This window comes from Anolis sagrei, chromosome 11, assembly GCF_037176765.1.
Source record: "Anolis sagrei isolate rAnoSag1 chromosome 11, rAnoSag1.mat, whole genome shotgun sequence".
Taxonomy (NCBI): domain Eukaryota; kingdom Metazoa; phylum Chordata; class Lepidosauria; order Squamata; family Dactyloidae; genus Anolis; species Anolis sagrei.
In genome coordinates, this window is record NC_090031.1 from 9,854,109 (window position 1) to 9,878,875 (window position 24,767).

General features: G+C 44.4%; 1 protein-coding gene across 9 annotated transcripts in view; it reads left to right on the forward strand.

Moving 5' to 3' along the window:
- CACNA1B (calcium voltage-gated channel subunit alpha1 B) overlaps positions 1-24,767 on the forward strand; it is a 353,504-nt gene that overhangs the window by 323,002 nt on the left and 5,735 nt on the right. For 8 of the 9 annotated variants that reach the window (XM_067471871.1, XM_067471870.1, XM_067471877.1 and 5 more), the window contains 8 exons: positions 9,879-9,987; positions 11,846-11,950; positions 12,067-12,179; positions 14,561-14,679; positions 14,849-14,990; positions 17,148-17,258; positions 20,657-20,858; positions 21,465-21,667. In XM_067471871.1, the coding sequence (XP_067327972.1) occupies positions 9,879-9,987; positions 11,846-11,950; positions 12,067-12,179; positions 14,561-14,679; positions 14,849-14,990; positions 17,148-17,258; positions 20,657-20,858; positions 21,465-21,667 (1,104 nt within the window). The remainder of the gene's footprint in view (positions 1-9,878; positions 9,988-11,845; positions 11,951-12,066; positions 12,180-14,560; positions 14,680-14,848; positions 14,991-17,147; positions 17,259-20,656; positions 20,859-21,464; positions 21,668-24,767) is intronic. The other variant, XM_067471872.1, reaches the window with a different exon arrangement.

A 24,767-nucleotide genomic window follows, 5' to 3' on the forward strand; every position in this document is an offset into this window, starting at 1 on the left:
GTCCAACATTTTGAAGACCTCCACATTCCCAACACATTCCCGACACTCCTTTCGGAGGGGGAGCAATCTGTTGCAGGCCTGAGGACACCTATGACCACAACACCACAGAAGAGTCCAGAATATAAGCAAACAGTTAATTGTTTAAAATTATAGGGAAAAAAACAGAAATAAAGAAGGAAAATACATAATCCAAAAAGGTTTAGCAGTAGGTGATAATTCAACAGGAATCCAATAATAATAATAATAATAATAATAATAATAATAATAATAATCTTTATTTATACCCCGCTACCATCTCCCGCACGACTCGGTGCGGCTTGCAAGAGGCCGAGCCCAAATACATAAAAAAAACACGACAACAATACAACAATAAATAACTCATAAACAGGAGCCCCCGGTGGCACAGTGGGTTAAACCCTTGTGTGTTGGCAGGACTGAAGATTGACAGGTCGCAGGTTCGAATCCGGGGAGAGGTGGATGAGCTCCCTCTATCCAGCTTCTCATGTGGGGACATGAGAGAAGCCTCCCACAAGGATGATAAAACATCAAAAAATCATCCAGGCGTCCCCTGGGCAACGTCCTTGCAGATGGCCAATTCTCTCACACCAGAAGCGACTTGCAGTTTCTCAGGTCACTCCTGATACGACAAAAAAGTAGTAAATTTTATTCATTAGGCCTTAGGCCATATCACAGTACATTTTTTTCTAAAAACTAGAAGGGATGAGGCCTGCCTGACGTCACTGGGGAGGAAGTTCCACAGCCAAGGGGCCACCACTGAGAAGGCTCTGCCTCTCATCCCACCAATCACACTTGCATAGAGGGTGGGACTGACAGCAGAGCCTCCCCAGATGATCTTAAAGTTCTAGTAGGCTCATACAAGGAGATGCTACACACACACACTTAGCCAAAAGGCCAACAAGGAGATACATGAAATGCCATGAAAGCATTTCGTTTCCCATGAATTCTCTCCACAACTTTTCCACATAATCGCTCTGACATGTGATGCCTATTTTCTGCTCTGATCTGTAAACAAAGACCTTTGTTGATTTCTGTATCTCCAGTTTTTTTTTCTCCTGGGAGTCTTCTATATCACTTAATTCTACGCCCGACTCCTTATCTAATGCTGCAGTTTCTGGCTCCTCTGACTGACCTTGAAGCCCTGTGCTTTCCGAGTCAGATTTCTCACAGAGAGAAGCATCATTTCCCTGACTTGAATCTTCCCGCAGACAATCCCACAATCCTCTCTAAATCATCAGTGAACCCATCAGCCTCAGGAGCCTCAGACTGATCTGCAGCACAAACATTCCTGTGAATGTCATGCAATCATCATTCTTTCAGAAAGCAGGGATGGCCATTTGCCGTTTCGAGCATCCGAACGAAACGGATAAGCCAAGTGGTCAAAGGGACCAGCTAAAAATGGATCTGTGCACATGTCTACTCACCAGGTGTAACTCCCTGCTAATTAAAGCATTGTGATGCTTGGGCACCGCAATTCCCTGTCTTAACTGTCAGAGTGAGACCCTGGGCTCTACGCGCAGCAGAGATGAGGTTACTAGATCACACAGACACAAAACAGGACACTGCAGTCTGCCAGTCTTAGAAAATAACAAAGTTTACTTAGCACATCTTAATACACGTCTACTTCCAAGCGAGCTTAATCAGGAACTACAACAGGAACTACAAAGCACAACTATAGTACGGTTACAGAACATCTGCTTATCAGTTTCACTTTGGCTGTAAGCCGGCTACTCTCTAATTCTTCCCAGACAGAGAAAACTTATTATCTTACTTTTGCCAAGGTCTCTTCTCTCTCTACCCGTCTGTCTCACACAACAACAATTCCAGCGTACAATTGAACATAACTGAATCCATCTTGAATGCATATGAACACCATTGTTGAGCACATTGAAACACATTGAAAAAACATACATGCATACTTTCAATAATCCTGACATTAACCACAACACTAACTGTAGGACTGTAAGGTGAAAGAATAGGGCTGGGGGAAACAAGGGACTCTACACCTTTTTGGTGGGCATACATACATAAGAGTTTAGGAGAACCTCCAACTTCCTGAATCAGGGGACATCCCATCAGAGGGTTGAGGGTCATCATGTATTAAGGGTCATCATGGCACCCTTACTCGTTGCTCCTTATACACAACAGGAGAGGAAGGGACCATGTTGAATTGGTTTTACCTGTGTGGAAAATTGTGGATAGAGTCTCTTGATCAATGCAACCCTCTGATCCCTGGGAGTTTGGCACCCCTGTCCTAGTTCTCAGCATTCCACCCATCAGTCATTGCAGCTGTGGTGATGCCTTTCTAGCTACCTGAATCTCTCACACACATTTCTCTTGACTCCGATTACCTTTTCTCTTTTACCTGGCTCAGGTGATAGAGCATGAATCTGTGACTTGACCTGTGTTGACACAAACATTGAGCAGATCTATTATTGCAGTGGCAGCTGGTGGCTTCCATGACAGTGGGACCATGTAATGTTTTGGAGCTTTCCAAGGTGCTGGATCTTGTTGAAAGATAAGGTTCAGCACATTGGAGAGCTAAGGACCCAGTTGAAACTTGGAGTGGATTTCACGACAGAACTGACATGGGAGTCGCCAGCAACGACTACTCTGTGTCATAGAATTAGAACTGTAGAGTGGGTCATCGTGTTGAACCCTCTCCGTTGCAGGGATTCATAAGAAAAGCATATAGGAGGACAACAGGTGGGCCATTGCATCATCGATATAGATCCTTTAGTTCCTTTTCTCAATGAGACAACGTCTGCTTCCTATTTATTTCTTGAATTATATGAGTCCGCGTCGCAATCCCTTCCTCTCCATCCCCTCACCATTTCAGAGGAACTAGGCCACCAAGGAGGATTTCTCCGTCTCTCTTCCGCTAGCAACCCGCTTTCTGTGTCTACATGGCATTTCTCTTCCACAGCCTCCTTAAGGGATGCTTTCTCTCCGCTCCTGTCTTCCTGCTTGTTTGATCACCACATCCTTCTATAGGCACGTAGGGCTATGTGTCTGTGTGTCGGCATTCACCAGTCCTTGCCAAATTGTCGGTGCATGACCCTTTTCCTTGCTTGTTTCGAGTGCATGCATTATTATCTTGATGGCTTGATTCTGTAACAACATGGGAGAGCTATATCCCAAAGATGGGCTGGGGGGGAGGGGGCTTCCGAAGGACGGCTCTCTTTCCCAAAAATGGGGGATCATATGTGCATCCTGACTCCATCTGAATCTGGCGTGAACCAAAAAATATAGAAAGAAGACTTGCACATGTAGACTGATAGGCGAAATCCAAAACCATGTATGGTTGGAGGATCTCAATGATGTTTGAAGCCCCTGTTGACTTATTCCACGTTATCAGCTGTGTGGGGAGAGGCAGAGGATATATTCTGCAACAGCTGGCTTGACATATCTATTCCTTCATTTTCTATTGGAATATTTGTTCAAGTCCATAACTGTATTGAAATAAAAGCAATATCCTATGCTCCCCCTACCTCCTGGGATGGGATTCTCACTGATCCCTAGGATTAGAATGCTCTATTTAGTGTGAAACTATAAAAAAGCAAACTAATATTGGAGATGGGTACATTTGTTACAATAATAATACACTAGATAGATAGATAGATAGATAGATAGATAGATAGATATTAGGCTTGGGTAACCACGGAAAAATTTGGTTCTAAACTCGCTTCATTTTTAGGGGGGCCCTTGCGTTTCGTTTTTTTAAAGAATTCCGAAATTTTCCTTTAAAAAAGTTCGAAATATACGAAATTTCGTAAAATTACGAATCGATTCGTTAATGGCGGACGCGATTGCGCAATATGCTAAAAAACCCTCCAAATGGGACAGGGGGAACTTCTGAAGCTTCCCTCTCCCTCTGTTGTTGACTGTTGGTGTGATAATTTATTTTTTATCACTGATAAAACAAACAACAACCGTAAAACTTGCACCAGACATACGGAAAAAATTACGAAACAATTACGAAACAATTTTGAAACAATTTTGAACCAATTACGAAACAATACAAAATAAATTGGAAAAATTGTTTCGATTTTTAATTACTCCTCACAGTAGTCCTGCGTGGCTCAATATTGGATCGTAAGCTAATTTAAATACGAATTAATAACGAATTACGAAATTAACGAATGAAACCGCCAAGCCTAATAGATATGGTTTGGTTGATCCAGTTCGTTAATTTCTTAATTTGTTATTAATTCGTTAAATAATTATCTTTAGAAGCGATATCGACGCATTTTGGCAACCCGGAAGTGTTTTTGCCATATCGAAGCCGCGCCCCCATCTTCCTTACGACTTCGACCAGTGAATCGTAAATGCTGGGGGCATGGCCTTTAGGAACAGCTGTTCTTACCCATGCCCACCTCCTTCCTCTTTGCAACAGCGGCTTTGCGAGGTGGGCGTGACTACCTCCCTGGCGACAAGTGGCGATGTGGAAGAGCTGGCCGTAGCCTCGCCCACCTCGCAAAGCCACCGATGCAAAGAGGAAGGAGGTGGGCATGGCCAAGCACAGCACTCCTCGCTCCGAGGAGGGCTGTGCTTGGCCATGCCCACCTCTCCCTTCTGCCGCAAGGGAAGGAAGGGAAACTGTGAGATTTTAATGGTTCTGGAGGGAGGGAAGGGCACCTTCCATTAACGAAACAAAGGAAACGATTCGTATTTCCTGATAATTTTGATCTTTTTTCAAAGAAAATTTCGGAAATAATTTAAAAATCGAACCTCCAGCGCCCCCTACATATGAAACGAGTTTAGAACCATTTTTTTCTTGATCAACCAAGCCTAATATATATATATTCCGCCTGTCTTAAACCAGAGCAGGAACACCTCTGATCTTAAACACCACACTAGCTTGGTAAAATCAGCACACGGTTTATTGAAGAATATATGTATGTATTTATTTATTTCCAGTATTTATATTCCGTTCTTCTCACCCTGCAGGGGATTCAGGAATGATTACAATGTACATATACATGGCAAACATTCAGTGCCATAGACACACAACATATATAGACAGACACAGAGGCAATTTAACATTCCAACTTTTCATGAGGGTATTCTGGCCACCAGGGGAGCTGTCGCTTCACCGTCCATTGGTGACACTGATGGAATACTTCCTCATTTTTTGCATGTTTGCTGGAGATTTTTATGGCATTGTAAATTAGTTAAATTAGCCTCCCCGCATAAGCGGTACCTAAATTTCCTACTTGACAGATGCAACTGTCTTTCGGCCTGCAAAGGTTGACAGCAAGCTACACAAATTGGTTGGACACTCAATCATCTCTCTAATCTGTCAAGATCGTTTTGAATCCTGCTCCTGTCATCTGGAGTATTGGCTATTCCCCCCCCCCCCCCAATTTGGTGTCGTCTGCAAACTTGATGATCATGCCTTCTAACCCTTCATCTAAGTCATTAATAAAGATCCTGAACAGGACCGGGCCCAGGACGGAACCCTGCGGCACTCCGCTCATCACTTCTTTCCATGATGAAGAGTAAACATTGGGGAGAATCGCCTTCTGGGTTTGTCCATTTAATCAATTACAGATCCACCTCACCGTAGTTTTGCCTAGCCCACATTGGACTAGTTTCCTTGCCAGAAGGTCATGGGGGACCTTGTCGAAGGCCTTACTGAAATCCAGGTACGCTACATCCACGGCATTCTCCGCATCTACCCAGCTTGTAACTCTATCGAAAAAAGAGATCAGATTAGTCTGGCATGATTTGTTTTTGACAAATCCGTGTTGACTATTAGTGATGACCGCATTTGTTTCTAAGTGTTTGCAGACCACTTACAAATAGATTTTACAAAGAATGCTCAACTGAATGGAGATGGCGTTCTGCAGCCCGCATATTACAGATCAAGAAACCGGAGGAGGTTAGTCATAAATTCATTATATCCCAAAATGTGACGGTTTTGTCTCTGTGAGTCATACTCCAGTATTTCATTCTGCCTCTTATCTGGACCGACTCCTTCCTAGAATTGCCAAGGTTGCATTAAGAAATCATCACATTCACACTGCCCCCCAGCCCGTGCTTAGCTTTCCCTCCAAGCTCAGAATGCCTTTTGACTGCAGAAATATCCACAGGCTTGCTGTCACCGTGACAAAAGTTGCGCCGTGCTGCCTTGCCTCTGGCTTTCTCCTGCTCCGAAAATGAAATGTCAGTGAAACAGCCTAATTGGAAGCAAGGGACTTGGGCACTCTCGACTGAAGAGTCTCTAATCATCTTCTCATGTAGATAGTACTACTCCAAAACGACTACTCTAGGGCGCTCGTGTCACATGGCAACTCTTGGCCTATTTTTCTGGCTGCTAGTTCAGTACATTGGAGGCCATCAGGAGCAGGCAGAACTCAAAAGCAACTGCAAAAGCTCTTCTACATTTCGTCCTAGTTCTCCCTCCAACTTCGCCGGAGGCTACTTTAACTGGCATGGTTCAATGCCATGTGGTCAGTGGGACTTGGGGACCTTCTCTGCCAAAGAATGTTGATACCGCACCAACGCACAGCCTTGAAGATGCCATACTATTGAGCTGTGGTAGTTAAAGTGGAATCAAACTACATCAGTTCTACAATGCTGATGCTCCTGGAGAGGATAAGCATAACAACAACAACAACAACAACAAGCCATCAGAACAAATGCATCAAAGCTGTGCTGGTACAGCTGTACCAGGAGCTCCAATTTTATTTGCTTTGTATTGTTTGCTTGCAGTCCAAGGTTTCAGAGTCTGCAGAAAGGTGGCTTCCTTTGGTTGCAGTCATAGGGCAAGTCACCTCTCCATCATCGTTAAGTTTTAGTTCCGCCCCTTGCTCAGGGCAATTGGGAAGGGAGCCATTTTTAGTTAGTCTCAGCAAGGAAAGCTAATGTACAGGACGTGTACAAGCTTCTCCTGTACAAAAGCTTCAACCCTTAAGACTTTCCGGGGGAGAACAGTCTTAAGAGTCTCCAAAGATTTCCAGGGAAACAGCCCTAAACCAAAGAACTCCAGCTGGAGAATCTACTAACCTTACTGGTAGGTCCACTCGGCGTTCGAGACGCAATTCGACCCGGTAGCGGAGCCCACATCAGTAAGAATTAAGATTACAGTCAGCCTGGGAGAAGTTAAAAAGGGGATTTTCCTTTAAAGCAAAGAATTAATTACTGAAGACAATTGCCTGTCCTTTGTGGACAAGATTAGGAAGCCACCAGTTACATAAAAGCCTGGAATCATTTGTTTATCTTTACTGAAGACAAGAGAAGTTTCTGTTTGATTATTCATTAATAAAGGACTTTGTTATACTTCACAAGCCATCTAAAGACCATTTGTGGTGGAAAACCTCTGAGAACTTCTCTTCGGGGGGTCCCTGGCTTCCCGCTGGGCTCAAGTCGCATGTCCTATTTAAAGACAATTATTTACAGGCCCAGAGCGCGACAGAACAAAAGCCAAAATTGAAAAGTCAACGACAGATCCCAAGTATAAACTCTGCAAGGAAGCAGATGAAACGATAGATGACATCCTCAGCTGCTGCAAGAAGATCGCACAGACAGACTACAAGCAGAAGCATAACAACATTGCTCAGATGATCCATTGGAACTTGTGCCACAAATAACATCTGCCTGCGACGAAGAACTGATGGGATCACAAGCCGGAAAAGGTTACAGAGAATGAAAATGTCAAGCTACTCTGGGACTTCAGGATACAGACAGTGAGAGTTTTGGAGCACAATACTCCTGACCTCACAATCGTGTTAAAAAACTAAGTATGGATCGTCGATTTTGCCATCCCAAGTGACAGCAGGATTGAAGGGAAACAACTGAAAAAGCTTACATGATATGAGGGTTTAAAGACTGAACTGCAAACACTCTGGCACAAGCCGGTAAAGGTGGTCCCAGTGGTGATCGGCACACTGAGAGCAGTGCCTAAAGGCCTTGACCTGCAGTTAAACACAATTGGCACTGACAAAATTACCATCTGTCAGCTGCAAAAGGCCACCCTACTGGGATCTGCACGCATTATTTGCCGATACATCACATAGTCTTAGACACTTGGGAAGTGTCCGATGTGTGATCCAATACAACAGCCAGCAGAGTGATCTTGTTTGCTGTGTACTCATCTTGTTTTGTTTCAAATAATAATAATAATAACACTTTATTTATATTCCACCCCATCTCTCCAAGGAGACTCAGAGGGGGGGTCACAGTACACATACATGTTGTTTTGGACAGACAGGACAGAGACAAGACAGAACAGAAAGGAGGTCTGTTGTGTTGCAGTCCAGCTTTTTGGCTCCTTGGAGGTTGTGCACGAATCCAGCCACAGGCGGGTGCTGCGGCTCCATCCTCTATGACGAAGAGCCATCAGGGCTTCCTCCCTCCTTTTGGTCCCTGGCATTTTCTGGTCTTTTCCTTTTATGGTGTCATAAAATACCTTCCCTGCTTGTTTAGCGGTACCTAATTTCTCTACTTACAGCTCTAACATGTTTTTGAACTGCTTAGGTAAACAGTGAGCTGGGCTGACAGTCAGGAGCTCACGACAACCTGGGGATTCGAACTAGCAACCTTTTGTTTGGTAGATCTTATCATTGCTGGTGATTTACCAGCTGTGCTAAAGCCCAGCCCAACAACAACTTTATTTATATTCCACCCTTCTCCCTGAAGGGACTCAAACGGATTACAGCATATAAACAGACACAGGTTAAACTGCTGAGCTGCTGAACTTGCTGACTGAAAGGTCAACAGTTCAAATCAGGGGAGCAAGGGGAGCTCCCACAGTTAGACCCAGCTTCTGCCAACCTAGCAGTTCAAAAACATGCAAATGTGAGTAGATCAATAGGTACCGCTTCAAGGGGAAGGTAACGGCGCTCCATGCAGTCATGCTGGCCACATGACCTTGGAGGTGTCTATGGACAACACTGGCTCTTCGGCTTAGAAATGGAGATGAGCACCACTCCCCAGAGTTGGACATGACTAGACTTAATGTCAAGGGGGAACCTTTATATATACCTTAAACAGACACAGGTAAACATTCAATGCCTTGTTACAGTGAAACACAATGAGACACACAAACACAGACAAAGGTAAAGGCTTCTCCTTTCATTTCCGGCTCATCTCCAGCTCTGGAGGAGGTGCTTGTTTCTATTTCCAAGCTAAGGAACCTGGGTTGTCTGTAGACCTCCTTGCATCACGTGAGAAGACCACGGAGGAGGTCCAAATGGGGGAAACCAAATGGGAAAGATAGTGACTTTCGAGTAATGGTCAGACATGTCAATCGTGTGGATGGCATCTTAAATTATCTATATATTTGGCACTGGTTCTCCAACTAGGATAGAGCTCTCCTAGCAGAACCGTTCCCTGCTTGCTTTTCACTGCTATGCATCTTCCTCTCTCTTTTTTTTTCTTGCTCCACTCTTCCTTTCTTGCTTGAAATGGTTTCGGTGGGACCCTCTGAGTAAGTCTGAACTATTCAGTTGGACTACTTAGTTGCATATATCTGTGTTGCTAATTTTTCCTGTACTGACGGTAGGGAACTCAGCTGGAATAGCTTCTTTTTGAGAGGAGAACCGTTCCTGATAGGTGCTATTCCTGGCTTTGGACAAGGAATGAGAAACATGCATGGGTATATACATGCATGTTGTTCACTTATTCTACCTGTTGTGAAAAAATGTAGGAAGCCAAGCACAGGGAGATAAGCCCAGGTTGTGTTTGAGGGGCTGGAAAGAGTTGCGGGCCTTATTCTTGGTCCATTGAGTCAGTACAGGAAAGATTCGTACTCTACAGGCTCTTGGTAGTCATTCTGTTGATCTTCTGGGTGGAAGTGGAGTTTGGGAGGGAAGTGGCGTTGGCCGATCTTGATAGAGAACCTGTCTCTTTCTCAGCGCTTGGTAAGAATGAACATGCCCATTTCAAACGACGACTTAAGTGTCCACTTCACATCCACGTTGATGGCCTTGATCCGGACGGCTCTGGAGATCAAACTTGCATCAGGTGAGAAGACCACAGAGAAGGTCCAAATGGGGGGAACCAAATGGGAAATATAGTGACCTTCTAGTAATGGTCAGACATGTCCATTGTTTGTTATCCTAACTTCAATTGTTGATTCTATGAGGGTTGAATGAAAAGTAATGCTTCCACCTTCGTAACTCCTCAACAGATGGCAGTACTGGTATGCGACAGGTACTGGCTTGTTCAGTAGACTCTCCTCTACAGTTCCATTTTGGCAGGAAGCCTTAACATTGAACGGTTGTGGTGTTAAAGTGCAAAGTATGGAACCCTGTGCAGATGGTTGGTCAATGCAACTTAAGCAACGTGCAGTCAGGCCTGTAGCCACCCCCCCCCCCCAATTTTTCAGGTTAAAAAAAATAAACCTGGTTTACTCATGAATTTTAACTGGTTAACCAAATCCCCATGCTAAGTCTATGAGATGCAAAAAATTAAGAGTTCCTCCAGAAAATAATAATAATAATAATAATAATAATAATAATAATCCTTTATTTATACCCTGCTAACATCTCCCGAAGGACTCAGTGCGGCTTACAAAAGGCCAAGGCCCAATACATCAATAAAACAACAGCATAACAAATACTGAAATGGCAGGGGAAAGGGTTTGAGGAAAGGAGACACAAAGAGAGGTCTTGGAGGTCTGAAAAGCACGGATTTATTTATCCAGCTGGGGCCCTGGAGTGGACTAGTGCCCAAAAGCAAACCAGAGCAAATTATAGAGGCATTGACTGTGCCTTTTATAGTTTCCAATCGGAGTCAAACAAAGAAACATGCTACTACATACATTAATGTAATTCCTACGTCATCTTAGCATCATAAGAATATCAAGTTCTACCTTCCAACATGCAAAAAGGTATGTCTGTGTATTTCTAGGAGCAGCCTGCATCCATCAGTCAAGAGGCCCACTTTGAGTTGTCAGGAGGGAGGGGAGATTGGCTCCTTCCTTAGAGCCTAGTTGTACCAGCTAGGACGGGGTTATCTCCTGGAATGTAGAGATAACATGCCCCCCTTCTCCTCCCTCCTGCCATGCCTTGGACACAGCTTGCTTGTCCTGTTAGCTTGAGTTTCTTTCTATACACACAGAGAGCCTGGTTTGACTATGCATTTCAGTGTTTGTAAAGTACTTACAATTTTATGCATAAATCAATACATATCTATATTTCCAATATCTCCTCATTAATACAACAATAAATAAACTCATAAAACAAAACAATACACATTAAACAATAGCAATAAACATTAGACAATAACACCACGACGCATTTAAAAACTAAGTCCGGGCCAAATGTCTAGCAAATATCTCAAGCAAATATTGACAATTTATTTACACTGTCATTACTTGCAGCAATAGCCGAAGTAGTGAAGCAACCAAGTTGGGAGGGGGGGTGTTGAATGCTCTCATTAAGGAGGCCTGACTTGTTGGAAGTGGTTGAGAGGGGCGGAGCTGCAGGCTTCAACCCCCCCCCCCCCAATTTTCAACCCTCCCCGAAAAATTTTTCTGGCTACGGCCCTGCGTGCAGTCATTGAATTCTTGACAGCAGAAAGTGTCACCCCAGAGGAGATTCATCAGAGAATGCAAGCTGTTTATGGTGATTATGTTGGTGTGGGTACTGTGCATCGTTGGGCAATTAAGTTTAAAGATGTTGAGGTGCAAACATTTGACTTGCGTGATGAACAAAGTGTTGCATAATGTAATAATAATTGTATTTGGGAGTTGGGGAGATTGTGGGCCCTGGCAGGAGAGCTGCAGAAGTGGGATGCATTGGCCTGCACCATGGATTAGTCTGCTCAAACTGTGTCTTCCTTCTGAATTCTTGTCTGAGATGTTCTTCATCCTCATCAGGAGTCCTGCAACACCAGTGTGATGCTGAGTTAAGGAAGGAGATCTCGCTTGTGTGGCCCAATCTGTCCCCAAAGACCTTGGATCTGTTGGTACCACCTCATAAAGGTGAATGTCCATTTTCCTTCAGTCCGGGCAATAGTTCTGTTTCTTTTCCCATTTTAGTCATTCGTCCTTTCTGTTCTCACCCTCTCGGCTCTATTAATATCTTTTTCCCCTTCCAGCAGAAGCAATGACCGTGGGCAAAGTCTATGCAGCCCTCATGATCTTTGACTTCTATAAACAGAATAAAAACACACGGGACCCTGCACACCCAGCCTCGGGAGGTCTTCGCCAGGTAAATCCTTCTCTCTTGCCTCCCACCCCACCATCAAAACACAGCAGAGCCTACGTTTGAGGTCTCCATTCCTGCTTGTGTTGCATAAAACTATTCCAGTGTAGCCCTGTTACATGAAATCAAGCGGTATAATGGTCTGAAACCCACTGACTGGCCATGGGTGAGACATACACTCTCTGCCTCAGAAAACTATGCTATAAGGTTGCTTTAGGGTTGCCATGGTAGAGTTGCCATAAATGGTAAGATTGCCTTAAGGTTGCCAAGCATGGTAGAGCTGTTTTAGTTGCCTTAGAGTTATGATAAGTTGTAGGGTTCCTGTAAGTGGCAGGATTATCTTTGGCTTGCCATGAATTATAGAGTTGCTTTAGAGTTGCCTTAGGGTTGCCATAAATTTATTTATTTACTTCATTTATATACCACTTTTCTCAGCCCTCAGACGACTCAAAGCGGTTAACAACAGCAAAATTCAATGCTAAACATCATAAAACAATTAAGGGACAGTTAAAACAATAGCATCATCAACAATTAAACATCAATATAAAAGATCATTAGCGTCTCATCAGTAAAATCAAAATCCAATCTCATAATCCGTTATTCCATTTTCCTATATTCTTTACACTGCTTAATCGAATGCCTGTTCGAACAGCCAGGTCTTCCCTTTCCTCCGAAATGCCAATAGGGAGGGGGCCGATCTGATATCTGTAGGAAGGACGTTCCACAGCCAAGGTGCCACCACTGAGAAGGCCCTGTCTCTCGTTCCGGCCAGGCATGCCTGTGATGCAGGCGGGACTGAGAGCAGGGCCTCCCCAGATGATCTTAAATGGTAGGGTAGCATAAGTTGTAGGGTTGCCTTATGGTTGCCATGAATGGTAGAGTTGCTTAGAGTTTCCTTGGGGTTGCCATGAATTGTCATGAATTGTAGAGTTGCTTTTGAGTTGCCTTAGGATTGTCATGAATGGTAGAGTTGCTTTAGAATTGCCTTAGGGTTGCCATAAGTGGTAGGGTTGCCCTACGGTTGCCATGAATGGTAGAGTTGCTTTAGAGTTGCCTTAGGGTAGCCATAAGTGGTAGGGTTGCCCTAGGGTTGCCATAAATGGTAGCGTTGCTTTAGAGTTGCCTCAGGGTTCCCTTAAGTGGTAGGGTTATCTTAGGGTTGTTATGAATGGTAGAGTTGCTTTAGAGTTGCCTTAGGGTTGCCATAAGTGGTAGGGTTGTTTTAGGGTTTTCATGAATGGTAGAGTTGCTTTAGAATTGCTTTAGGGTTCCCTTAAGTGGTAGGGTTATCTTAGGGTTGTCATGAATGGTAGAGTTGCTTTAGAGTCGCCTTAGGATTCTCATGAATGGTAGAGTTGCTTTAGAGTTGCCTTAGGGTTGTCATAAGTGGTAGGGTTGTTTTAGGGTTGTCATGAATGGTAGAGTTGCTTTAGAGTTGCCTTAGGGTTGCCATAAGTGGTTGGGTTGTTTTAGGGTTGTCATGAATGGTAGAGTTGCTTTAGAGTTGCCTTAGGGTTGCCATAAGTGATAGGGTTATCTTAGGGTTGTTATGAATGGTAGAGTTGCTTTAGAGTTGCCTTAGGATTCTCATGAATGGTAGAGTTGCTTTAGAGTTGCCTTAGGGTTCCCTTAAGTGGTAGGGTTATCTTAGGATTCTCATGAATGGTAGAGTTGCTTTAGAGTTGCCTTAGGGTTGCCATAAGTGGTAGGGTTGTTTTAGGGTTGTCATGAATTATGCTTGCCATAGATGCAGGCGAAACATCAGGAGAAATGCCTCTAGAACATGGCCATATAGCCCGAAAAAACCCACAAGAACCTAATGGTAGAGTTGCTTTAGAGTTGCCTTAGGGTAGCCATAAGTGGTAGGGTTATCTTAGGGTTGTTATGAATGGTAGAGTTGCTTTAGTCGCCTTAGGATTCTCATGAATGGTAGAGTTGCTTTAGAGTTGCCTTAGGGTTGCCATAAGTGGCAGGGTTGTCTTAGGGTTGTCATGAATGGTAGAGTTGCTTTAGAGTTCTTTAGGATTGCCATGAATGATAGAGTTGCTTTAGAGTTGCTTTAGGGTTGCCATAATTAGTAGGGTTGTCTTAGCATTGCCATGAATGCTAGAGTTGCTTTGGAGTTGCCTTCGGGTTGCCATAAGTAGTAAGTTTGTCTTAGGCTTGCAATCCCTCTCCCCAAACCTCCAAAAATGGCAAAACCTCTAACTCAGATCTTGTTCACATTGCATGTTTATAGCAGTAGTATTCCACTTGAAGTTCTATAGCAACATCCTATGGGATTCTGCAGTCTATAGTTTGATGATGCCCTAGAACTCTCTTGCAAAGAATTCTCCATGCTCTATAGTATGCATGATAACACCATGTTTCTCTTTGTTTTCTTGCAGACTGGGACAGTTTCTCTCTTCCAGCCATTGAAAGCAGCCCTTGAGCAAAGCCAACCAGTGTTCCCCAATGCTTTCCTTCGGCAGAAGAGCTCGGCTTCGCTAAACAATGGAGGTGCACTGTGAGTAGGCAGAAATATCTTTTTCTTGCCCTCATATAAGACCATAAGTTAGGGCTAGAGCTATCCCAGGAAGTGAGGAGACTCATCCATTTCTCCATTCACAAATTCTATAGAATTATATGTATCTCAGGAATCCTAATATTTCTGCTATGTCTCTCTTTTCTAACAGGCCAACGCCAGAGGTAGGAGGCATCAAAGAATCTGTCTCGTGGGGCACTCAGCGGACCCAGGATGTGTTTTATGAAACAAGGACACCAGCTTTTGAGCGTGGCCGTTCTGAAGAAAGTTCCATCCAACCGAAAAGCAAACAGGTGAACATTCAGCAGGACAGGAAGAAGAAAACTCTCCTAGAAGAGGGTTCTTGCTTCAAACCTTCCAACCGTTTCAGTTGGGCAGGGAAGATCCAAATAAATTCCCTGTCATCCCATTCTTGGAGCTGCTTTTAAAATGCCCCAGTTTAGGGATACCATGTCAGGACCGTCTTAGATCTTTAAATTTCAGGGCCATCACCTGAATCCTAGAGACTAGGGTTGTGCATTCAGGGTAAACCTTGACCTGTTTCATGTCTGGCTTTCGGTGGGGGCCCTGATCAATTTTTTGGGAGCCTCCTGAAATTGGGAGGACAGATATCAGTTTTCACTCTGAGGTGCCAAAAGATTTGTTTTCTATTGGTCTATTATAAAAGGGGCTTCCCTGGAGCCCCCTTCCCATCATTTTAGGCATTTAAACTGTTTTACTCTAGAGGAGAGGCGCTCAGCTGCAGGCAGGTGTGTGCTGTAAGGAGGCTTCTTACCTGTTTTTTACTCTAGAGGAGGCGCTTGGCTACAGGCAGGCACTCACGCTTTCTGGGCTTGCACACACTGTCTAAGGCAAGGAGGCAGGGGCGGCCCAACCCATTACGCAAAGTAAGCATTTGCAGTATAGTTGATTTTGCCCAGGGGCGCTCTTGAGGCGCTCTTGGGGGAAAATAGACCTTGACATATGCGAGTTGTAGTTACTGGGATGTATAGTTCACTTACAATCAAAGAGCATTCAGAACTCTGCCAATGATGTAATTGAACCAAATATGGCACACAGAACACCCACGACAAACAGAATATATATATATCAGTGATTGGTTGGTAGGGGGGGGGGGGGCAAAATACTGTTTGCTTACCATTGAAAATTACCTAGGGCCGCCTCTGCAAGGAGGCAAGTTCTCATTCTTACTCTAGAGGAGGCACATGACTGCAGGCAGGTGCACATGGTTTCTGGACCTGCACGCCTCACACACAATCTTTCCAAGGCAAAGAGGCATGGAACACCACATGCTAATGAAAAGCAGGCAAGGAGCCGGGATCGGCTCCCACTTGCTTTCGTCATGATCTGATTTTCGTACCGGGAGGGGCTTTCCCAAAGGTAACGAAAGAATGGATGAAACAAAGGAAAACAGTTCCACACACAACCCTACTAGAGACAAGCTCTTGTAACATCCCAGAAGCCAAACCCTGGTGATAGCTCCTCATGATCCCATTAAGCACAAGATTTTGAACAGATTTATGTATTTATTTCATATCAAAAGCATTGCATAAATTAGTATATAACTGATAAAAATAGGAGCGCAGGTGGCTAAATGTCTTTTGACCAAAAACCAGTAACAGCAATGGCATTGTCTGTAGCCTCCAACAATTCCTCCTCTGTATATGAGGCAAGGCATAGTGGACAAGCATACAGATGCGAAGTTGTCTATACTGCTCCATAGTAACACATATTTTTTAATATGATTTTATTTTGCATACATCTACATATAAAATACAGAACAAAACACAAAGCAGATACATACACCTACATACATCTACATATAAATATACAGGATAGTTACAGGAGGGTAAAAATGGGTGGGGAGGGGTGGGTGGGAGAGGGTATTGTGGAGGGGAGAGGAGAGTATGGGGCAGGGTTAGATAGACGAGGGAGTGTTGGCACTTCCAGGTACATCCAGAAAGATCTAAATCTTTTTATTTTTACATACATCACACATTTTTAGAGAGACAAAAAGAGACAGAGCACAGATGCCGTTCAGCCAGAATAGCTGCTAAAAACGCTGAGCTAATTGGGAGATACCCTTGCACCTCCTGCATAGGGAATTCAGGGCTATAAATCAGAGGCAGTAGTCAGCTTTCACTGGTAACAACGACCCTGATACTGCTGTTTCCCCGCCTATGGAATCTGCTTTGTGTCTGCTGCTAAGAACTTAGTTCATCATCCATTGTCTGATGGAAGACTGGTGTTTCTTTTGGGACTTTGTAAGAGACTTCAATTTGTGTCTGGATTAAGACTTCCTTGTTTTCTTTGTGCACTTTTCAATTGCATTTGCTTATCCTTTGTGTTTGCTGGAGTAAAGCATTTTTCTTTTACTTTCAAAATTGTTTAAAGGCTGTTTTTTTGAAGGGCAACTCAGGACACTATGCTTCTGCTCCTGTTCCTCTTAGGGAGTTGAAATGCGAGAGATCAGCCCGACTCAGGTCAATGGAGAACACCAACTTGGCCTGGAGAGCCAGGGGCGGGCAGCTTCCATGCCACGCTTGGCGGCCGAAACTCAGGTGAGTGTGGGAGGCTTAACTGGCCATGGGGGACCGACAGGAAGTCATCAATTCAGCCCAGCTTCCTTTCCAAATGTTGCATCAATAAGGTATTTACTTGGGACAGATGTGTTTTGCAATGGGCGACTTGGTTCATAGCAATCCTCCTAGGTGTTGTTGCTGTGCAGCCTTGCCTCATGTTCAAGGGATTTCGGGTTGGGGAGATGCACAGCAGTATTAGTACTTGATGGATCATCCCACCTCTCCCTCCATTTCCTTGTTCTAGAGATATTTGGGTAAATCTCATCTGATATCGAACCATGCAAGTGTTTGGATTGTCGCTCTTGGGCTTCCACCTTGTTCCATGGATAACATTGCACTAACATCCATTTCTGTCTCTTGTCTCCATCCACCCTCCTCCCCTTGGCTTGTCTGATTGCTCTTGTTTCCTCACCCCTCTTTCCTTCCCGTTCTCACCGTTGGCCCCTTCTCACTTCCGTCATCATCATCATCATCGTCTTCTGGCAATGGCTGTACTGACTGGGGATGCTTCCCATCTTGTTTCTGTCCGGATTGCTTCCAGAGGAGCAAAACGCGGTCACCGGGGCGTTACCTGGCAGTATGTAGCCTGCTTGAACTCAGTTGCGTCTTCTAAAGTGGGCTTAAGGAGTCATTTGTCCAACTGTCATTCCTAATCCTTTGACTTGTTTGTTTGCGCCCACATCTTGGACTGCAAGACTTCCAAAGAATCTGTGTTGGAAATACAGTTGCCATGATTCACAGGGCACACTCCTAAGGCCGTGTTTCTCAACCTTCCTAATGCCGCGACCCCTTAATCCAGTTCCTCATGTTGTGGTGACACCCAACCATAACATTATTTTTGTTGCACCTTCATAACTGTAATGTTACTACTGTTATGAATATATCTGATACTAGCCATTAGGCTTGGGCAATCCATGGTTCTAAATAGTTCTAAAGTACTTACAAAACTAAAGTTCTGGTGGTGAAAATTTCAGAACTCTAACAAAACTTTCAAAATTTAATTATTATTTCATTATTGGTGATTTTAATGACAGAACCAATTAGGAACTGCCATTTATTATGAAATTTGAGAGTTTTGTTAGAGTTCTGAAATTTTCACCACCAGAACTTTAGTTTTGTAAGTACTTTAGAACCATTTAGAACCATGGATTGCCCAAGCCTACTAGCCATCCCCTGCCATGCGTTGCTCTCGCCCATTCTGGTGGTCATGGGGGTTCTGTGTGGGAGGTTTGGCCCAATTCTATCATTGGTGGGGTTGAGAATGCTCTTGGATTGTAGGTGAACTATAAATCCCAGCAACTACAACTCCCAAATGTCAAGATTCTATTTTCCCCAAACTCCACTAGTGTTCACATTTGGGCATGTTGAGTATTCGTAGAATTTGGTCCAGATCCATCAATGTTTGAGCCCACAGTGCTCTCTGGATGTAGGTGAACTACAACTCCAAAACAAAAGGACACTGCCCACCAAACCTTTCCAGTACTTTCTGTTGGTCATGGGAGAACTGTGTGCCAAGTTTGGTTCAATTCCATCGTTGGTGGGGTTCAGAATGCTCTTTGATTGTAGGTGAACTATAAATCCCAGCAACTACAATGCCCAAATGACAAAATCAATTTTTTGAGTGAAGGACATACATTGGGCTGTTTGGTACCTTGTGTCCAAATTTGGTGTCAATTCGTCCAGTGGTTTTTGAGTTCTGTTAATCCCACAAATGAACATTACATTTATATATATATAGATGCAAGATGTATTTTCATTCACTGGACCAAATTTGGCACACGTTCTTAATATGCCCAAATTTGAATACTGGTCAAATTGTGGGGTGGATTGATTTTGTCATTTGGGAGTTGTAGTTGCTAGGATTTATAGTACAATCTAAGACCATTCTGAACTCCACCAACGATAGAATTAGGCCAAACTTGGCACACAGAACTAGCATGACCAGCAGAAAATACTGGAAGGGTTTGGTTGGTACTGACCTTGAATTTTGGAGTTGTAGTTCACCTACATCCAGAGAGCACTGTGGACTCAAACAATGATGGATCTGGACCAAACATGGCATGAATACTCAATATGTCCAAATGTGAAAACTGGTGGAGTTTGGGGAAAATAGACCTTGACATTTGGGAATTGTAGTTGCTGGGATTGATAGTTCACCTACAATCAAACAGCATTCTGAACCCCACCAATGGGAGAATTTGGCCAAACTTCCTACACAGAACCCTCATGATTAACATAAAATACTGTGTTTTCAACCCCTCACAACCCCCCCCCCCCATGGGTCTCGACCCCCAGGTTGAGAAACACTGTCCTAAGGGATCTTTAACAACTGTGGCACCATCAGAATATATCCGGGGGTGGGGTGGGGGAAGTTAGTTCTTTCTATTTAACCAAGATATAAGATCCATAATTTCCACTGGGATCCTTCCCTTCCAGGAATTTGCTCAGAACTATCCACTCAATTAGTTTGAGTTCCACAGTTTAATGATTTATTTATTTATGGTATTTCTACCCCGTCTCTTCTCTACTCAGGACAGCTTACATTTAGTCACGGTACAGTGCCGCTACATGACAATTACAATAATATAATATAGCCACAATTAAATACAAAACAATCCTCAAAACAGTACATTCAACATTAATTAAAAACAGTATCCTCAGTCGTGTCGCCACTCTAGCCAATGTCCCGGTAAAGTGCTAATTATGTCTGCAGACCGAAATCCTGGTCCCAAAACCACAATTTTAATTTCTTCCTGAAGTCTAGGCGGGATGGAATCGATTGTATTTCATTTGGGAGCACGTTCCACAGGCGGGGGTCACAGCTGAGAAGGCCCCGTCTTTTGTCCCCGTCAAACACATTTGCAATGTTGATGGGAGTGAGAGCAGGGCCTCCCCAGATGATCTTAGATTATGAGGCAGATGCATTCAGACAAGTAAGCTGGGCCAGAACCGTATGATGCACTGTATCTTTCCTACTGCCCTTCTGAGGATGGGGAGAAGTGTTAGGTGTGATCAGGGGCGGCTCAACCCATTACGCAAAGTAAGCATTTGCAGTATAGTTGATTTTGCCCAGGGGCGCTCTTGATGCGCTCTTGGTAGGAAAATAGACCTTGACATATGCAAGTTGTAGTTACTGGGATGTATAGTTCACCAACAATCAAAGAGCATTCTGAACTCCAGCAATGATGGAATTGAACCAAATATGGCACACAGAACTCCCATGACAAACAGAAAATATATATCAGTGATTGGTTTGGGGGGGGGGGCACCAAAATACTATTTGCTTACCGTTGAAAATTACCTAGGGCCTCTGGGTGTGATTGGATCCTGCATCCACTGAACCTCCTCTCCTCTTTCCACCCCACATTTATCTGCAGCCCATCCCGGACACAAGTCCCATGAAGCGTTCCATCTCCACGTTGAACCCGCAGCGTCCCCATGCCACGCACCTCTATGAACATTCCCGACCAGCTGAACACACTCACCACCATCACCACCATCGCTGCCACCGAAGGAAAGAAAGGAAACAAAAGTCTGTGGACAAGCCGCCCAACCACATGGCTGACGGCGATGCTCCTGGTGAGTGAAATGTGTTGTTTCCCTCCTTCTCCAAGCCACACTCTCCCACAATAACACTGTGAGAATGATATCGAGCTCTTTTGTGAGGGGTCTTCCCAAAGGGAGATCCCTGAGGACCGAGCCAAAAAGGGTCCTGGAAACCTTGGTGAGAGCCAGCGGGAGCCAATTTCAGCAATAAAATAATTAAAATCAATAACCCTCATCAAAGTGGAAGAAGTTTTTCAAGCAATCGAGGTGTCTTTATTAGCGATTCAGCTGAGATCGGATGCATTGCAGGGATCATTCCACCACAAGCATAAAGCTAGGCATGTTACAAGCATTTTTATAGACGAAAATTCAAAGGAAAAGGTTTCAAAATTCCCGCCCACCCCCTTGCCGGCCGGCTTTTTGCTGATTGGCTGATGGCCGAACAGCTGGGAGGAGGCTTGGCAGCCCGCCCCGCTTCCGAGCCAATCAGCGCACTTCTCCGCCTCTAGAGGGACAATCACCGCATTCCTCTCGCTCCTAGAAATGGACGAATCAGGAGAGGGGAAGCGGGACAATCTCAAAACAATGGGGAAATGATGGGATGGTGTCACTCAGTGGGTTTCCTTTTGGTCCTTCCAGGAGCTGATCCTGCATCCAAAGTGAAGAAGCAAGAGCGGGGTCGGTCCCAAGAACGGAAGCTTCACTCCTCTTCTTCCTCCGAAAAGCAGCGCTTCTACTCCTGCGACCGATATGGAAGCCGAGAGCACTCTCAGCCCAAGCCGTCGGAGCGCAGTCGGCCAACCTCCCCCAATGGCGGGCAGGAGCATGAGACACAGAAACAGGTGAGAATCCAAGGCCAATCTGCACTAGCCTTGAAAGAGACCTTGTGCCTACTTCCCATGGATGCCTAGGTGGCCCTTCAACCAAGAGAGTTCAGAATCTGGAAGAGCCTTTCCCAGCTTGGGTCCCTTAGGAGGTTGTTGGACTCCATCACCCATCATTCATCCTGAGGTGCCTCCTGTCCGGACTGAAGAAGGTTGCCTTTTGTTGTCAGTGAAGTGGAGAGCATCAAGAAGCAATCCCATGATGGGTTGGAGGACTTGGTGTCTCAGAGTCTTTTCTAATATGGGGAGGAGGGCATATGTTCTGGACTACAGTCTCCATCAACTCAAAGATCCAGTATAGCGAGACAGGCAGTGCGGAAATACCAGAGTGGCCTCATAATACTTGACTAACACAGTGGCAGATAATCTGGTGCCTTTGACATATTTGGGCACAGAGTGACCATTGCTCAACACAAGCAGAGATTCGTATCAAAATAGGAGATAGGAGTGTCTGCTTGTGTTGCCTGCCCCTAATCCCGCAGATCAAATTTGTAATCCAACCAGTTGGAATACGGTGAAGGACAAAGTTGTGGTCCTTTTCACACTATACAATGATGACCTCATGATTTTAATGGCCAGGATTCCTATGGAATCTGGGGGTTGCCTACTAGGAAGATGCACCTTCAAAATGAGGTCGTATATTTTCAGGGAAATAGGGTATTATCTTGACATTTTCCCCAACTTCGGCGTCCTGGAGGTGGTGCTTGATTCCGGCCACAGGGGGTGCTGTCGCTCCATCCGCTATGGTGAAGAGCCTTGATCACAGACTTCCTCCTTCCTTTGATCACCGGAATTTTTTGGTATTTCTAGTAAAGGTTTTCCCCGACATTAAGTCCAGTCGTGTCCGACTCTGGGGGTTGGTGCTCATCTCCATTTCTAAGCTGAAGAGCCGGCGTTGTCCATAGACACCTCCAAGGTCATGTGGCCGGCATGACTGTATGGATCACCATTACCATCCCACTGTTACCTTCCCAGTACCTATTGTTTCTGAACTGCTAGGTTGGCAGAAGCTGGGGCTAAAAGCGGGAGCTCACGCCGCTACCCGATTTCTTTTTATGGTGCCGTACAATACCTCCCTGCTTAAGCGGTGCCTAATTTCTCTACTCACAACTCACAACCATTTTCGAACAACTTAGGTGGATAGTAAACTAGGCAGAAAGTCCCAAGCTTCAAACTACCAGTCTTTCGATTAGTAAGATCTATTCCTGCTGGTGATTAACCAGGTATGCTAAAGCCCGGCTCATTGAATCTGAAACCACATAGGTTGTCTTTCAGAGGCACAAACAGGTAAAACTCAGAAGGTGCCAAATCATAAACATTCTTTAAGCGACGATGCATTTCCTTAGGTTCACAACCTTCTTTTGCCAGAAATTCAATGACGACTCTCTTTTAGTTTCAGATTCATGGTTTTAATCAGTCAATCAGAAAACGAAAAAAACGGTATCAGTAGAGTAAGGTTACTTCTATCATATCATGCATAGATAGTAGCTGTGAAAGAAAGAAAGGTTAGAGCAATGGAGGCAATACTTTTTCACCCACCATTACCTTGAAATATATAGATCTTGTTTTGGGTTGTTGTAGGCTTTTTCGGGCTATATGGACATGTTCTAGAGGCATTCTCTCCTGACCTTTCGCCTGCATCTATGGCAAGCATCCTCAGAGGTAGTGAGGTCTGTTGGAACTAGGACAATTGGGTTTATATATCTGTGGAAAGACCAGGGTGGGACAAAGGACTCTTGTCTGTTAGAGCTAGGTGTGAATGTTTCAACTGACCACCTTGATTAGCATTTGATAGCCTGGAAGTGCCTGGAGCAATCTTTTGTTGAGAGGTGATTAGATGTCCCTGATTGTTTTCCCTCTGCTGTTTTGATGTTTTAATTTTAGAGTTTTTTAATACTGGTAGCCAGGTGTGGTGTCTGCGACCGGGACCATGGTAAATAGAGACACCACATCGAAGCTGATCAGTTGAATGAACAAAATGAATAAAATCTGGCTACCAGTATTAAAAAAACTCTAAAATTAAAACAGCAAAACAGCAGAGGGAAAACCATCAGAGAGGTCAACCCTAATGTTTAAGGAGCTCCATTGGCTGCCATTCATTTTCCAGGCCCAATTCAAGGTGCAGGCGCTTACCTACAAAGCCCTAAATGGTTTGGGACCCATCTACCTTCGCGTCCGCATTTCTGTATACAAACCCACACGATCTCTTCGCTCATCTGGTGAGGCCCTGCTCATGATCCCACCTGCCTGACAGGCGCGATTGGTGGGAACGAGGGACAGGACCTTCTTGGTGGTGGCCCCGTGACTCTGGAACTCCCTTCCCAAAGACATCAGGCAGGCCCCAACATTGGCAGTCTGTAGAAGGAGCTTGAAAGCGTGAATGTTCCAGTGTGCCTTCCCAGAATAAGGAACCCTAAGCGATATGTCCTCAATGCACTTTATGAGAGATTTAGAACTATCTGCACGTCTACCTTTCCCAAAATATTCCTCCTATCCCCTTTAAAATTCCCAGCTTTTAACTTTTAAAACCTTTACATTTGGCCCGCCTCATGTTTTTAAAATGTGTTGTGTTATTATTGCATTGTTCTTGCTTTTTATGAGTTATTTATTGTTTTGTTGTTGCTGTTTTCATGATGTTGTTGGGCTTGGCCTCTTGTAAGCCGCACCGAGTCCTGCGGGAGATGGTAGCGGGGTATAAGAACAACAAATAAATAAATAAACAAGGACATCTAATCCCCTCTCAACAAAAGATTGCTCCAGGCACTTCCAGGTTATCAAATGCTAATCAAGCTGGTCAGTTGAAACATTCACACCTAGCTCCAGCAGACAAGAGTCCTTTGTCCCACCTTGGTCTTTCCACAATATAAACCCTTTTGCCTAGTTCCAACAGACCTCACTACCTCTGAGGATGCTTGCCATAGATGCAGGTGAAACGTCAGAAGAGAATGCCTCTAGAACAGGCATGGGGAACCTTCGGCTCTCCAGGTGTGGTGGACTTCAACTCCCACAATTCCTTGAGGCCAAGGTAAGCCTTTGGGGTAAATGCCGAGCCTCAAGG